The sequence below is a fragment of the Salvia splendens genome, chromosome 5, assembly GCF_004379255.2.
Source record: "Salvia splendens isolate huo1 chromosome 5, SspV2, whole genome shotgun sequence".
Lineage (NCBI taxonomy): Eukaryota > Viridiplantae > Streptophyta > Magnoliopsida > Lamiales > Lamiaceae > Salvia > Salvia splendens.
In genome coordinates, this window is record NC_056036.1 from 18,229,417 (window position 1) to 18,245,122 (window position 15,706).

General features: G+C 33.4%; 1 protein-coding gene and 1 non-coding gene across 2 annotated transcripts; one reads left to right on the forward strand and one right to left on the reverse strand.

The window, feature by feature from the left end:
* The first annotated feature begins 1,257 nt into the window (after positions 1 to 1,257).
* Positions 1,258 to 1,358, forward strand: LOC121806088. The gene has a single exon (XR_006051622.1). It is a non-coding gene; the product is annotated as a U6 spliceosomal RNA (small nuclear RNA).
* Positions 1,359 to 11,494: 10,136 nt separating this feature from the next.
* On the reverse strand, positions 11,495 to 12,677 carry LOC121804935 (NAC domain-containing protein JA2L-like). The gene is made up of 3 exons (XM_042204656.1): positions 12,414 to 12,677; positions 12,073 to 12,341; positions 11,495 to 12,003 (listed from the first exon to the last, which is right to left on the reverse strand). Exons 1-3 carry the CDS (start codon positions 12,592 to 12,594, stop codon positions 11,716 to 11,718), a joined length of 738 nt encoding a protein of 245 aa, XP_042060590.1. The 5' UTR covers positions 12,595 to 12,677; the 3' UTR covers positions 11,495 to 11,715.
* Between the last annotated feature and the right edge of the window lie 3,029 nt (positions 12,678 to 15,706).

The following is a 15,706-nucleotide window of genomic DNA, read 5'->3' on the forward strand; positions in this document are numbered from 1 at the left end:
TTAGTGGAACGTAGACCCTACATTTATATATTAGTTTTATAATAGAATGTGAGTGAAATGAGTTGGTGGAAAGTAGGGTCCATTTACCAAAAATGAAAAAAAAGCAAAGTGGACAACATTTCATGGATGGACTGAAATGGCAAAATTGGACAACATTTCACAGACGGAAGGAGTATTTCCTAACTCCGAATCCAGCTTTTCCTCCGTATTGAACCCACATAATCCAAGCATCATCTAAGTTATCAAATTCCATACCAATTCTAGGCTTAAAATCAGTATCTGGACTCATATTCATAGTGACAAATTATTGCAAAAGTCTGTAAAAGCCACAAAAAGAAAACGTATAAGGAAAACATGAAAAATGACCGTTGCGATGGGCCAAGATTGAATTGTCTCGAGCCAAGTCTCGGGGGAAAATGAAACCGAATAGCGGATTAAAGAGGAATGAGATGAGAAGTCGTGAGATATCTCTTGAACAGAACGACCACTTAGTGTATTGATAACGTTTGTCTGATCAAGCTAAGTTTATACGGTCGTGAAGAAAACCGAGGCTATCTCTTGTTTGGTCGATTAAGGCTGCGAAAATGAAGCCTCCATCTTGAATCGGTTGTTTCTGAACTCGATCGATGGTTTTAGCTAGAGATGTCTAGTGGGCCGAGCCGGCCCAGACCCGCCGAGGCCTGCCTATTTGAGGCCCAGTCCGGCCCAGGCCCATGTCTGAGGCGGGCTGGGCTGGGCTGGGATGGGCTTTTTCTAATTTTGCTAAGCTCGGCCCGGCCCAGGCCCACTTGCCACGTGGGCTCGAGCTGGGCTGGGCTTTGTTTAAATTTTTTGTTTAACTATTTTAAAGATATCCTAAATGTATTATATGCAAAAATAAAACATATAACTTGTATTTTTATATCACATTAACTAAATCTAAATTTAATAATGTGTTTAAATTTATTTATTGACTTTGTGTCAACAATATTTTTCATGTTCTTTATTCTATTTAAAAGTAAGTGTATAACTAAAGGAATAACCAATATTGTTTGTTTTGTTTTGTTAGTAGATGATGACATATGAGTTGATGTTGTATTTTTAAAGCTACAACTATATGAACTAACTAACAAATTTAAAGAATTCTATAATTATCATCATATATTAAGGTTTGAATACGTAATATTCTTAAAGTTAAACTTCAGAATCATCTTTTTTACATCATTGATAAAAAAAATAGATGTAATCAAGATTGAATATTAAACTATTACTGTTTGAGTCCATTCGGAGACATCCAAAATATTGGAATGATATAGACAAAATTAACATGTCTCGTGCACAAGATGACATACATAAATAGAGAAATATACTATTATTAGTGATTAATCACCTATTTACATTAAAAAACTAATTATAGAAGGTGTGTCTCTGATGGGCCCGGGCCTGGGCTGGTCTTGGGCTGGTCCTGGGCTTGGGATGGGCTTCGGATGGTCCTGGGCCTAGACTGGGCCTGGGTTTACAAAATGGCCAAATTGGAGCCCATCTCAACTGATGAGCCCAGCCCAAGTCCTATTCTTTTCACTGGTGGGCCGAGCTGGGCCGACCCAGTTGACAATAGTTTTAGCTTCGAAACACAGATAATTTTTCGACGCGATTCACTATGTTGTGTGTTGAAAACGATGAAATTGATTTTCATTCAGTGATTACATTATAACAGAGGAAGTTTCCTTTTTTTCATTTTAATTGTAAATTTGATTTCTACGAGATTGAGCCGTCGATTTGGTTGTCGATTTTTTCCAGAAAATGTAGGTGCTTCATAGTTGGATGTCGATTGCGTTTTCATACTATAAATTATTTCATTCGTCGTCGTCTTTATTGTGTTGGATGTACTTGTTTGGATTGGTTGTAGGTTCTGTGATTATATGTACAAAATTGAATCTGTAAACTGTAAATGTCGTGTACATTATTCACACAAATTGGTACATTTATTCGGTAATATACGATTATGGTTATTTAATGTACGATTATCAAACAACCATCGTGAATACTTATGTGAATTTAGTGTACGATTATGATTGTTTAATGTATATGTCACATTCTTATTAATATAGATTATAATGAGTTTGACGTGTTGGGAAAGTTAAATCCATCCCCCAAAGGGTTTAGCAATCCATATGGGCTAGGGTATAGTACCGACTCACTAACAAAACCTTGTTGTTCATTATTTGATATAAACTGCTACATTATACAATTCCGGATGTACATTATCTACCTCTGAACTTGTACATTATTATATGGATAGTTTTTTAGAAGTACATTGATGGAAAACATTAGATTAGTCCTTGATAGACTGCTACATTAATATGTGTTATGGTAGTTTGAGTTACATTGGTGAACATATTCTATACATTACGTACAATTTATTATCTATATTATTATCTGATGTAATTTTGTTTGATGTTGCTTATAGCGTAATCTCCTAATACTTTTGTCATACCCCAACCCTTCTGATATATTTATAATAAACAAATACATATTAAAGTAAAGAAAACACATATAAATCATTTCACCATTCAAAATACTATAATTGCAAAATCCATCATTTACTAAGCTTATTTACAAATATTCTAAACCCGCACATATAAATGACGTCAAATATCATAAGCAATTTCAGATCCATATGCATATGCCTCTCTGTCCAGTTTATTATTCTGTGACAAATCAAGCATGTATCTGCCCGGTATTTCCAATATGCCAATATGATTTGACCCGAATGTCCCAATATGATTCGACCCGGAGGTCCCACTGTGATTTGACCCGTAGGTCCCAATATGATTGACCCGAAGGTCCCAATATGATTGACCCGAAGGTCCCAATATGTCCATTGTGATTTCAGATCCAGGCAAGACCATCACAGATCCTCTTTAATCATATGATTAATGTACTTTCAATACCATATGTAAAACATATCCATTTTCTATCAACTACATTTCCATATTATATTCCATCAAATAATTCCAATACTATAGATAAACATATCCCTTATACAAATCACATATCCAAATCATTTTACACCATCAATATCAAATAACACATAATCATTTCAGTCTCACATTATATAATTCAAATTCACTTCAATTTAACACATAACAATCAACCACGTAAAATATATAAAATTAAATTTTGATTTATACACACAATTATAATTATAATAAGTAGTTTAACCCTAGTTCCACTGGATATAATAAGTAGTTTAACCCTAGTTTCACTGGCTACATCCTTAATCCTTTTATTTTTCTTCCGCTAAAATCTTTCTGCTGTAATATCTCCTTGTATTTCTTCAGACTTCCCCTTCTTTTGTTTTCTTCTTCTTTTTCTGTTTCTATTTGTGTTTATTCTCCCCAACTTGTGTATCTCTATTATCTGTAATCCTCCTTATTTCTTTTCCCCCCCTCCTCTCCTAATACGCAACATAACTATTATATATAAACTGATGTGATCCATTTTAACATAGATTCAAACAAAATGGCCGACTTATTTTATTTTTATTAATGAAAAGTGATGACTAAGGAATTTGGCCACGCATATACCTACTGTTGTAACACCTATCACTATTTTAATTATAAAATAATGTTCAATGCATACACACGTAACTATTCTTTCTTCATTTTCTTTTGCATGTATTTGCTTGTCTAAATTATGGAGTACTTTAATAGTTAAGATACATATATCTACTTGAACATAATATACATACATATTTATAATAGATATGAAGTATTCGATTACTTCACCAAATTTATAATTTATATACATATTTTATTCGGTACATATAAATACATAGTATTATATATATGCTAAAAATTATCATACTAGTCACCATTTATTAAAAATTATCATACTCGCTTAATATATCTATTTTACATAAATAATTTATATGCAAATATATAAAATGAAGCATAATTCGAGCCAAGGATGTTACAATTTTGGTTTGATATTGCTTGTAGTCTAATCTCCTCAATGTCAATATTTTTGAATAGGTACAAAGTGCCCAAAAAATCTTTGTGATGAAGACTTTGAGGACATGCAACCTTCCCCAACCCATGATACATTATACATGCACAATTGTACATGACTTTAAAATATCATTCATTGCAACAAGATGTAGCTATATATGTACATACATTATTCAGTAATTTATTTACATTAATGTCTGGGATTCATACATTCAAATACCATTTTCATACATTAACATCGACATTAAAATAATTCTTTCGTCCATTAAACTAAGTCTTTCGTACATTATAAAACCATATTCGTACATCAAGTTTTGTATGAAACCAAAACCAAAGGATAAAAACAGAAAATTATAGGAAAGTGTTGGTAATATGCCCTAGCCAAACGGATTGTTAAACCCTAGGGGAAAAGAGTTATCTCCCTGCACTTGTGATGTTTTCGTTAGTCTGTCGGTACTACAACCTAGCCCGATAGATTGCTAAACCCAAATGATATGGATGCAACGTGCTACAAGACATTAAACTAAGCCTTTTGTACATTAAACTAAGTCGTTCGTACATTACGAAGCCTCGTTCGTACATCATGTAGTCATTTACTGCCTAAACGAATGATGTACATAAAATACATAACTACTGTAGTCATTCACTAGTGGATTGTTAAACCCTAGGGGAATGACTATAACTCCCTTCCTTTGGTCAATGTTTTGTTAGTGAGTCGGTACTACACCCTAGCCCCATGGACTACGAAACTCTTGGGGATTGGAATTAACTTCCAGCCCCTAGCAAACAAATAAAAATCTACATTACTAGATAGTGAAATATACATTAAATCACTTTATTTGTACATTACAAACAATATGAATTCTACGAATATTAGCGATTAAGTAATCTACATCATGACATAAGTAAATCTACATTAAAGTACAAAATTCATACATTGTTTTATGTAATCTATTGAATTGACCATGACTCGGGTTATGTACATTACACAAACACAAGTTGTACATTATAAAAACGAACACATATTGTAAAAACTGAAAATTTCGTATCTATTCATGGAAACAAATTTTAGCTGACGAATCGCAATTGAATTGTAAGATGATTCATGGAAATCGATAGTAACTTCCGAAAATTGTAGCAGAGGAATTGCAGTTGAATTGTAAGACGATTCATGGAAATCGATATTAACTTCTCAAAATTATAGCAGGCGAATTGTAGTAGACGAATTGCAGTTGAATTGTAAGACGATTCATGGAAATCGATAGTAACTTCTGAAAATTGTAGCAGACGAATTGCAGTTGAATTTTGTGATTTGCAGCAATGTAAACAGTAAAGATGGAGGAGAGAAGAATTAATTATGGAGAATAAATCAGAAAATATAATTACCAAATTTAATGGAGATAATTGATGTGGTGAAATAACCGTTCAAAATAATCACTCCCAACAATGCCCTTTTTGATTAAATAAAATAAATAAATACAAGTCATGTGTCACAAATTTCAGCCATTAGATGACAAGAATCAATGGTTTAAGATTGGTTTTGGGTTTTAGCAATATTCAGTGTAAGGATATGAATACATCCCTTGTTGGATATGCGCTTTTATTTACTTCCTTGAAGCTAAATAAATTAATATTTTAATTGGACAAGGTCCATCGCAAGGAATTTAACTTTAAGAGAGTTAATATTATTTTACGGAGTTTGGAAGCATACGAGGTGAACTTTTCTATCCTACATACAAATATGGATAAAAATATGAAGTATATTTGAGATAATATTTATTTTTGCAAATGATGTTGTCTTGCCATAAATGATTTATTTTATGTGATGATGCCTATTTGTTTTGGTTATACCAAATGTGCTATGCCAAATTTATAAATCGAATTCGGGTCCAGCAAGGGAAGAGTACCCACTCAGACTAGTGTACACGTGGCCGGTCCTGTGACCGTGGAAACTGACCACTTTTCCGTCACAAGATGTTTCAGATATGATGAATTACTGAAAGAACTTAAATTGCGCAATCAAACTTTTACGTATGACAATTTGGTAAGCTCGGACTTTTATGAAAAACCCCTGAGTATTATTGTGATTGATGGCTTGACAATACTTTAAATGTAAAATTGTATCTTTTTGCAATGTGTTCATTGAGTACAAAGGTACTCAGTCTTGCATGTATTTCTAAATGTGTAGGTTGAGCTGTGATGGAGTGGAGGGTGCTGATCCAAGTGGGGCTTACTTTGTGTTTATACAGTACTCTCGGAGGTTCATATCTTCATATGTGGAACTGCGTTCAATTGTTTCCGATGTGCTATTCAAGCAAAATAAATTATGTTTTCCCTTGAGATTCTGACGGTGAATAAATCGTATTGTATAAACCTTTAACTCGAATCTTATTGATAGAGCGTATCCTATTCAAGTATTCCCTTTGAGATACTTCGTAATTACATGAATAGTCCATGTACCTTTTCTTTGAAATTTTCACCCCTAATCACGATTAATTGTGTTTTACTATCCTTAGTAAAATACAGTCGTGACACCCATCCCCAAAATCAGAGAGAAATGACGGCACACAAACAAGAATTGGTACTTACTCACAACATAGATATCACACACACGCACACATACACACAAAATCAGAGAGAATCAGCGCCACTGAGGGGTGGCGATGGAGTAATTGGGTGAAATCAGAGAGAAGATATCTGAGATAAATTTTGTCGTAGGGGTTGGGGTCAGTCGTGAGATAAGTGTAAAAAATGACCGTTGCGACGGGCCAAGATTGAATAGTCTCGGGCCGAGTTTCAGGGGGGAAATGGAACCGAACAGCGGATTAAAGAGGGGGGAGATGAGAAGTCGTGAGATATCTCTTGAACCGAACGATCACTTAGTGTATAGATAAAGTTTGTCTGATCAAACTAAGTTTTTCTGCAATCTGTTATATATGAACATTCATGTTCTAGTAAAAGTGGCCACCTTCTATGGACACTTAATCTGTCAACTTTAGGGAGGCCGTCGGTTGACTATGTGCACCTCATATGTGATATAGCTAAACAAATAGATATCATAAAATAAATCATTTATGTCAAGACAATAACTTGAAGCAAATTACAGTGCAAGTTTTAAAAGATTACTATGCAATCCGTAATCTTTAATAGTAATTTGGTTGTTATCCTCTCTTAACGTGTAGGATATAAAACCCACACTAGTGTGTTAGACTCGAAGCACAACTCGCATGCTTTCCAACATCATGGAATTGCCATCTGCCTTGAGTTTTCCTTCCTTTCGATTGCCCTTTTTGGAGAAAAGATAAATCAATTATTTTTAAATTCTCACATGTGCAAACTCAACAAATAATTCAAGATGCCCAAATTTTTAGCCTCATTAAACATATGCACCAGACTTTCCTTCGTACCTACATATGTAAATTCAACTAGGGGTGAGTAGGTACGGTATACCTTACCGAAACCATCATACCGTATACCTTACCAATAATTTGATATGAGAAAAAGTCATATCTTTACCTTACCAAAATTTTCGGTATACCAAACTTCGGTATACTTATTTTCGGTATGATAAATTTCAATATCGATACCGTACCTTATTTTCAGTATGTCATGTCTAAATTCGGTATACCGTACTTTTGCGATATACCAGAGTTTTACGGTATATCGGACTACAATACGACATACCAAAATATCATTATTTTGTAAATAATTCTAAATACAAACACAAATGAAAATAAAATTTCAAAAATACTTAGAAAACATGAAATATATTCAAACTCAAACATATTCAATAAAAAAACTGCAACAATTAAACTCCATGCAATCACATAACGTTCAACGATATTTGTTTGGAACTAATTTAACTAAAATCTTATATTTGTTTGAAACTAATTAATTCAACGATATCAAGTTTTCCTAATTGAGTTTATTTGATTTTATATTTACATGATTACCCGACAACTATAATGAGGCAAGATTTGATTTCTATATGTAAATATTTATTTGTTTGGTAAAAGTATGAATTTACTTGATATAATTTGGCATATATTGATATCGGTATATACCATATTTTCGGTATATACCTAAAATTACGGTATATACCGTATTTTCGGTATACCTCGGTATATGAAATTCATACCGTTACCGTACCGAAATAAATCGGTAAGGTATGTTACCTTACCGAGAATTGCGGTATACCGAAAATCCGGTATTTTCGGTATTTTTTCGATACGGTAAGGGCGGTATTTCGGTATTTTTACCCAGCCCTAAATTCAACACCAAAGACTATAATATGCCTTCATGTTATGTCAACCGTGTATTGATTCATATAAATTTAATCTTATCCCATATTTTTGCAACTAAATCGCAATATAAAATACACATATTCTATATAATAGACCCATTTACATAAGGTGAATCATGAGCAATACTCATACCTGGAATTTGGATAATTTTAACACCTTGTACACACTAACAAACATTGTCATAAATTTTGCAAGAAACGATAACATTAAAGATAAAATTTAGGTTTTCTACTTGCTACAAAATAAGTACTGGTTTAAACTCTTAACATAACAAATTAGATTTTCTCCTCTTCCAGTGTTGGTAAACTTAATAAAGGTGATCGGCTAGTCTTTCTTTTTACTTGTTTTCTTTATCATCAATGTCACTAAGCTAATATTTTGATAAGTGCTTTGCTTCAGATATACCTTAAGACATGATTATGAATGATGAGACAAAGAGGGAAGTGAAAGATCTTAATCCATGAACGCAGAGATTTTTTCTATGATTTTTTAAAATAATTCCTATCGAAATTTAGTTTCATGTCTATTTATTTGATCAGTATTGAATGAGCATATTCTGCTCGATTACGTGTGTCAAACATTTATGCTACCGAAAGATAAAAGGGGCTAGCTAGTGAACACTTGACCTCATGAACTCCAAAGGCACAACCCACAACAATCGATTGTCACTAACCTTATTATAATATGTTAATAAAATCCTATAACTCATTCGTAGTTGACCAGCTAGGGACATTTCTAAGATGGATAACTCAGAACATAACTCCAAGGATAAAGGAGTTTCCTATTCATTTATATTTTGTTTAAATCTAAAATGACACATCAACAATCTATGTTTTTTTTATTACACTGTTCACGAAAAGAACTTCCTCAAAGTATAACATTGTCAAATATTCTCATGCTATCAGTTAATTTTGGGTATATGTCAAGTCCATCAAAATGTGGAATTGTAACGTAATTTATGGAGTATCATATTGAACTTGGGAATTGATGCTACTTAAGTAAAATTTTTGAATTTTGCATTAGAATTGTCAAATGGGCCAAAATGAGGGAAAATTATTGCATTTTTTAATTTGGGCCTATAGTGGGACAGATGAACTTTCCATTGCTTTGAAGTTGGGCTCAATCTGATACTCCCTTTGCTCTCATCATAAAATACATGCTCTCACCATCTCATAAAAATAGATATTTTTGAAACAGTATTATTTTAATGCATAATTGATAAAAAAAATAAAAAATAATAATTAAAATATTATTAGTGGAAAATGAGATTCACCTCTTTAGAGAAAGAGAGAAAAAAAATTAGCGAATAAGAAGTGACTGCTTTTATGAGACGCAACAAAATGGAAAGAGTGTCTATTTTTATGAGACGGGTGGAAGTTTTATTTTTCAATTTTCGTTCGTCTATCAACATTATTTTCATCTATTTACATTAGGTTTTTCTCTCTAATGAGGCTTGTCTTCTTCTTATTTACAATACTTCATCAATTTTTATACTTGGTCTGTCTTTTACTTTATCAATTTTACATTAAAAATAGTATAAAGTAGAATATGTAGAAAAATTGTATGCTTTCAAATTCTCTTGACTTTAAATATAAATCAGATTTAAACGTGGACTTATATTATCTTAATTTTCCTGTTTTTGTTTTACAATTTTTTTCGAATTTCTCTTGACTTTAAATATAAATCAGATTTAAACGTGGACTTGTAAGTATTATCTTAATTTTCCTGTTTTTGTTTAACAATTTTTTTCGAAATTCTCTTAACTTTAAATATAAATCAGATTTAAACGTGGACTTATATTATCTTAATTTTCCTGTTTTTGTTTTACAATTTTTTTGAAATTATATTTGATTCATTTGAGCAAAAGTAAGTGAGAGAAAGAGAAAATTATGAATAAAGTAAAAGAGAGAAAGATTAAAATTAAGTAATAAATTATGAGTAACTTTTATTTTTAGTATGAGGCCAATTTCGATGGACAAATAAAAAACTTTATTCGAGACTGTTTTTTATGTGAATGAAATATTTTATTATGGCAGGTTGGATTAAAAACACCATCACAATTCACAACCACAGCAACCGAGCAATTGTATTTAGAGAGATCTAAGCCAAATTTTATTGAATTTATACTTCACATAAAAGTTGTGTATCTTATGTAATCATTAAGTTGAATAACATAGAAAAAAGCGAATGTATGGTTAAACTTTGGATATTTTTCTTGAGCAAAAAAAAAAACAAGATTTATTCTCATATAGCAATAATCAAAATAAACAAGCGTCACGTGTTGAATTGTAATATTGGACTTGATGAGTATGAGCCGCAAGTTTTTTCGATATTAGCGTTTGGACAAAAACTATAGTCGGCATACATGGACCATACTCATTTAGCATTTTGGCATTTTCCTCGTGCCTTTATTTTATTGTGTTCGACTTTTAACACATTCTTCTTGTTATAGTAATTCACTATAATAATAGTAGTATCTATTCCAACAAATTAATAATTAAAAAATTATATCTAATACATTGAATTTATGTCCGATCTAGCTAACTAAAGTCGACAATTAGGGTGTCAAATTGTTGACCTATGTTAGATTAAAAAAAAAACAAATTATTAAGGTATATTTTATAAATAGTGATCTGTTGCAATTATAAAATATTTGATAATAAATTATGAAATATTTGATTCTAACTAAATTTTAATGATATAAATCGAAATTACCGTAAGTTCGAAGATATCTAATGATCAATTGATAAATACAAAACTCGGTTTGAGTCTAAAATACTTTCTTAAGTCTTTTACTTATAATATAGTGTAACATTAATTAGTTTTCAATATAAATTATCGTGCTTCACAAAAACTATAGATAAGAAAGCACAATAAAATAAATTGTAAGTTGAAATTATGAAATTATTGTATATACAATCAGGTAATAATTAAAAAACTAAATTTAAATCAAAAGTACTATCATTACAAATCTTATTTGGAGATAAAATAATTATAATATATTATAACATAATCAATATTAATAAATAAAAAGTAATCAGTTTATTAAGCTACACTACTATAATTGAAACAAGTAATATTATTTGGCTGAATATGTATATTTGGTCTTCATATTTTAAATCAACCTCGTTTTCATTTACAAAAAAAGCTCTTCGTATTTATGACAGAATTTGAAAACACATCTCCAAGCAGCACTGCTTTTGATCATTAGAAAATTTTATTGTGTGTCTTGTTATGAATACATGCTACACAGCATTATTTGTGCTCTAGCTAATGAACAAAATAAAGCTTAATAAAATGAGATAAATTCCTGCCCTATACCAAAAAGTAGAAAAAAGGAAAAAAGAAATGAACAATAATGATGTTTCCCTTAAATCTACCCTAACACAAAATACAGCCCAAGGCATGACCCATTTCCCCTATTGCCTAAACCCGAACCCGCCAAACTGATTCGACCCGGTGAGGTCCATGAAATCAGCAGGGGCATACGTGTCATTTAGACTAGGGGGATGGGCCTGAAAGAGTTCGGGCCACGCCGGGTCTAGCCCGGCCAACGTGGCCCAATCGAAATTCCCTGAGCTCAAGCGCTGAAGATTCAGCTTTTGATCAGGCAGAGAATCCAGCACGTCGTCGTATTGCGACGAATCGTGGCTGTATTCCTTGTTTGAATTCTTCTTGTATATCCGACACAATACCCAGTCATCGAGCTGAAAGAGAAAAACGATTTAGAATAATCGATGAATTTAAGAAATTAATTTATTATAAAATGATCCAACCTTGGAGCTGCCTTTTTTTGTGGTAGATTCAGCGAGGCGGTATTCATGCATAATCCAATTTGTCTTGGTTCCTTTTGGAGCTTTTCCGATGTAGAAAACTAGGGCTTTTTTGATTCCGACTTTCCTTCCTTCAGTTGTGATGATTTTATCGGTGCCGGTGGCTTTCCAGTAGCCCGAACCGGCGACCCGATTCGGCCGCGAACCGTTGGGATATTTCCTGTCTCTTGGGCTGAAGAAATACCATTCTTTCTCCCCAAACAAAGCCTTACCTAAAATCACAAAACCACGTCGTTTAGATTTTACAAGGAAGCGTAATCAAGCACTTGCACATAATTACTTACTTGGAAGATCCCACGGATCGAATTTGTAGAGATCGACATCTCCGATAATCTGCAGCGGGAAGTGGTGGCCGGCGACTTTACGGCAGAGATACTGCGCGAGAAGCTCCTCGTCAGTCGGAAAAAACCGAAATCCCGGCGGAAGACTAAGCTGCGAGCGCGGGTCACTTTCTCCGACGCCCATTCAAATCAAACAGTGATGAAAAAAATTACTCCCTATTGTTTTATTTGTTTTTTTTTTTTGGTTTATGCTTTGAAGAAATGAGATTTCCTTTTTATTCCTCCGGAAATGAGAGGAGGCGGGTGTGTATATATAATATGGGGTGGTTTGGGGTTGTGATTTAGTGTTAGGTGGGGCCTACGGGAGCACCGTTTAAAACGTGCCACGTAAAAGGTGTTGGGCGGTATCAAATGGCCGACCTTATCCTATGGTAGTCCAGGTGCGTGAACGTGCAACTTAGAGTATATTCGAATCACCACGCCGTCATTTTTTGTGGCCGCAATTTTTTCAAAAAAAAAAAACACATGGAAAATATAATGTTGACTATATAATTTTAACGAATATCTGTTCAAGACAGATTTGTGGATTATCCCATACACTCCCTCTCCATTTCTAAAGTAGGAACTTTGAAAATTAAATGAGTTTTAATATAAAATTAATAAAATAAGAGTAATTAAAAAAATAGATCAAAATAAAAAAAGAAAAAATAAAATAAAATTAGTATTAACGGATCATAGGATTCATTTACTAAAAAGGAAAGGAAACAGAGGGAATAATATAAAGAGAGAGTTTTACATTATTTATAAGATTGTGTTTTTAGAGAAAAATATGAATATTGTTTAGAATAAACAGTAGAGTAAAAGTGATTGGTCAACATAATTGTCCATACAATACAAAGTCATTGGCTTCGCAAATAAGTTTTGAAAATAATAAAGTATTTACTATTTTTTCGTCCCACTCAAAATATTTATATTTTTAATTAGTACGAGATTTTAGGAGAAATTGTTAGTTGAAGTAAGTAGAGAGAAAAAATCAGTTGATATTTTAATGAGAAGAGATGGGAGAAGAATTTAATTCTAAATATAGAAAATGGATGTCTTGAATAAGACAAATTAAAAAAAATTGGACATCTTGAGGGATGGAGGAAGTATTTAAATTGATTTTAGAAAATTGCAATTTAAAAGTTTCAAACTAATTAGAAGAGAGGATAAAGTGTTTTAACTAACTTTAGACTATTTGAAAAGTAATACTCCGTACCACCTCTATAAAAAAAATAGACTAGTTTTATCACTTTGGATAGTCCACCAAAATTTGACTAATTCTAAATATGGAAAGTTTAAGACAACATATTAACCACACATTGTTTTATAATATGAACCCCACAATTTACTAACACATTCACAATATATTTTTTTCTATAAAAAATTTTCTATAAAAATAGAAAATGTACGTATTTTTATGGGACATAAAAATATTAAAATATTATAGTTACTTTCTATAATTCAGCCCTTTCTATATTCCAATCCTAGGTCCATCAATTACAGCATTGACACTTGATAATTTTTCTATTCATATAGTACTAGTATTTATCATTTTATCAAAAAAATCATTTTTTCGGTTTAGTCATCTGAATTTTTTAAACTTATACCGCCATAGCACATGTATCATTCATGAGACAAAATTACAAATGCGCATACTCACATCCCTGCATATTTGGAATTTGGAAATATATAGAGAAAAAAACGGATAACATCTAGAATATATATAATCCTAAAAATACAGATCAAATCTAGATTTGTTCCTAAATATTGTAGGTCACTGCATATGCTAGCGAATCGATAAAGAATTATAAAAAGAATATGCCAATATATGTCGGTGGGTTAATAATCACAGCAAAGTAATTCATAATCTAGGATATCATAGTCATTATGAATGTGGGAAATTAAATACATTTATCTTTTCCCATAAAGAGAGTGTAATGAGTTGCATTAATTCAATATATATAAGGAGACTTTTTATTGATGTCATTTTCCGAGTCTTTTTATACCCGTTATATCCTTTAGGCCATCCACAATAGGAATAGCCCAGCAATAGCCCAGCCATAGCCTAGCCACTGCCACATGATCAGCACTAACAATCCTCCTGCCACATCATCAAAACAAGCAAATAGCCCAGCAATAGCTCAGCCATAGCCTAGCCACATACTATCCACATCACTATTAACAAATATGTACAAAATGAAATAATTAACAATCACACAATATACAGAATTAAATTTACGACACAAAAACGAGAAAATTCACTAATATTAATAAAATTTAAAAAGTACATTAATTTAAAAAAATTACATAATTAAAAAAAAACTAACGTCGTGCAGTCCTCCGTGCCCATAACTCTTCAATTAAATCCTTTTGGAGTCGAATATGAGCCTCCGTTTGGCGCATGTCGGCATGTGCTTGGAGGCGGCCGTCTTCATCGTGGGGTACCCCACTCCGTACGTTAGGGGCGGCAACGCCGTGGCTTGGACCAGCTTCATTATCGTCGTTGGCCCAATCAGTCAGTTGTCCACCTTCATCTTCGACAATCATGTTGTGCATGATTATACATGCGTACATTATATCAGCAATGCAGTCGACGTGCCACAAACTCGTTGGCCCCTTAACTGCCGCCCATCGAGCCTGGAGCACACCAAATGCGCGTTCCACGTCCTTGCGCGCCGACTCCTGCCGTGCCGCAAAGTAGGCCTTCTTCTCATCTCCTGGGCATCGGATCGTCTTCACAAAGACGGGCCACCTAGGGTATATCCCATCCGCCAAGTAGTAGCCCATATCATGTCGGTTGTCGTTGGCGACAAAACTGATGGCCGGACCGACACCCTGACACTGCTCGTTGAAAAGTGGCGACGAGTTGAGGACGTTGAGGTCGTTGTTCGAACCAGCTATCCCAAAATACGCATGCCAAATCCACAGCCGGTAATCAGCTACGGCCTCGAGGATCATCGTTGAATTATTTCCCTTGTAGCCTGTAGTGTACATCCCCTTCCAGGCGGCGGGGCAGTTCTTCCACTCCCAATGCATACAATCTATGCTGCCTAACATCCCTGGGAACCCATGCTGTTCCCCGTGCATCCGCAGCAGATCCCGGCAGTCATCGGGGGTAGGGCTTCGAAGGTACTGATCACCGAATATTTCAATCACGCCCTGACTGAAATACTTCATACACTCCAGGGCAGTCGTCTCACCGATGTGGAGGTACTCGTCCCACATGTCTGCAGCGCCTCCGTAGGCCAACTGCC

Bases quoted from the DNA above. Each gene is read 5' to 3' on its own strand.
- LOC121804935 (XM_042204656.1), bottom strand. From the start codon at position 12,594: ATGGGCGTCGGAGAAAGTGACCCGCGCTCGCAGCTTAGTCTTCCGCCG. The intron at 12,342-12,413 runs GTAAGTAATTAT...TTGTGATTTTAG, and splicing joins CGATCCGTGGGATCTTCCAA to GTAAGGCTTTGTTTGGGGAG. The intron at 12,004-12,072 runs GTTGGATCATTT...TTTCTCTTTCAG, and splicing joins CAAAAAAAGGCAGCTCCAAG to CTCGATGACTGGGTATTGTG.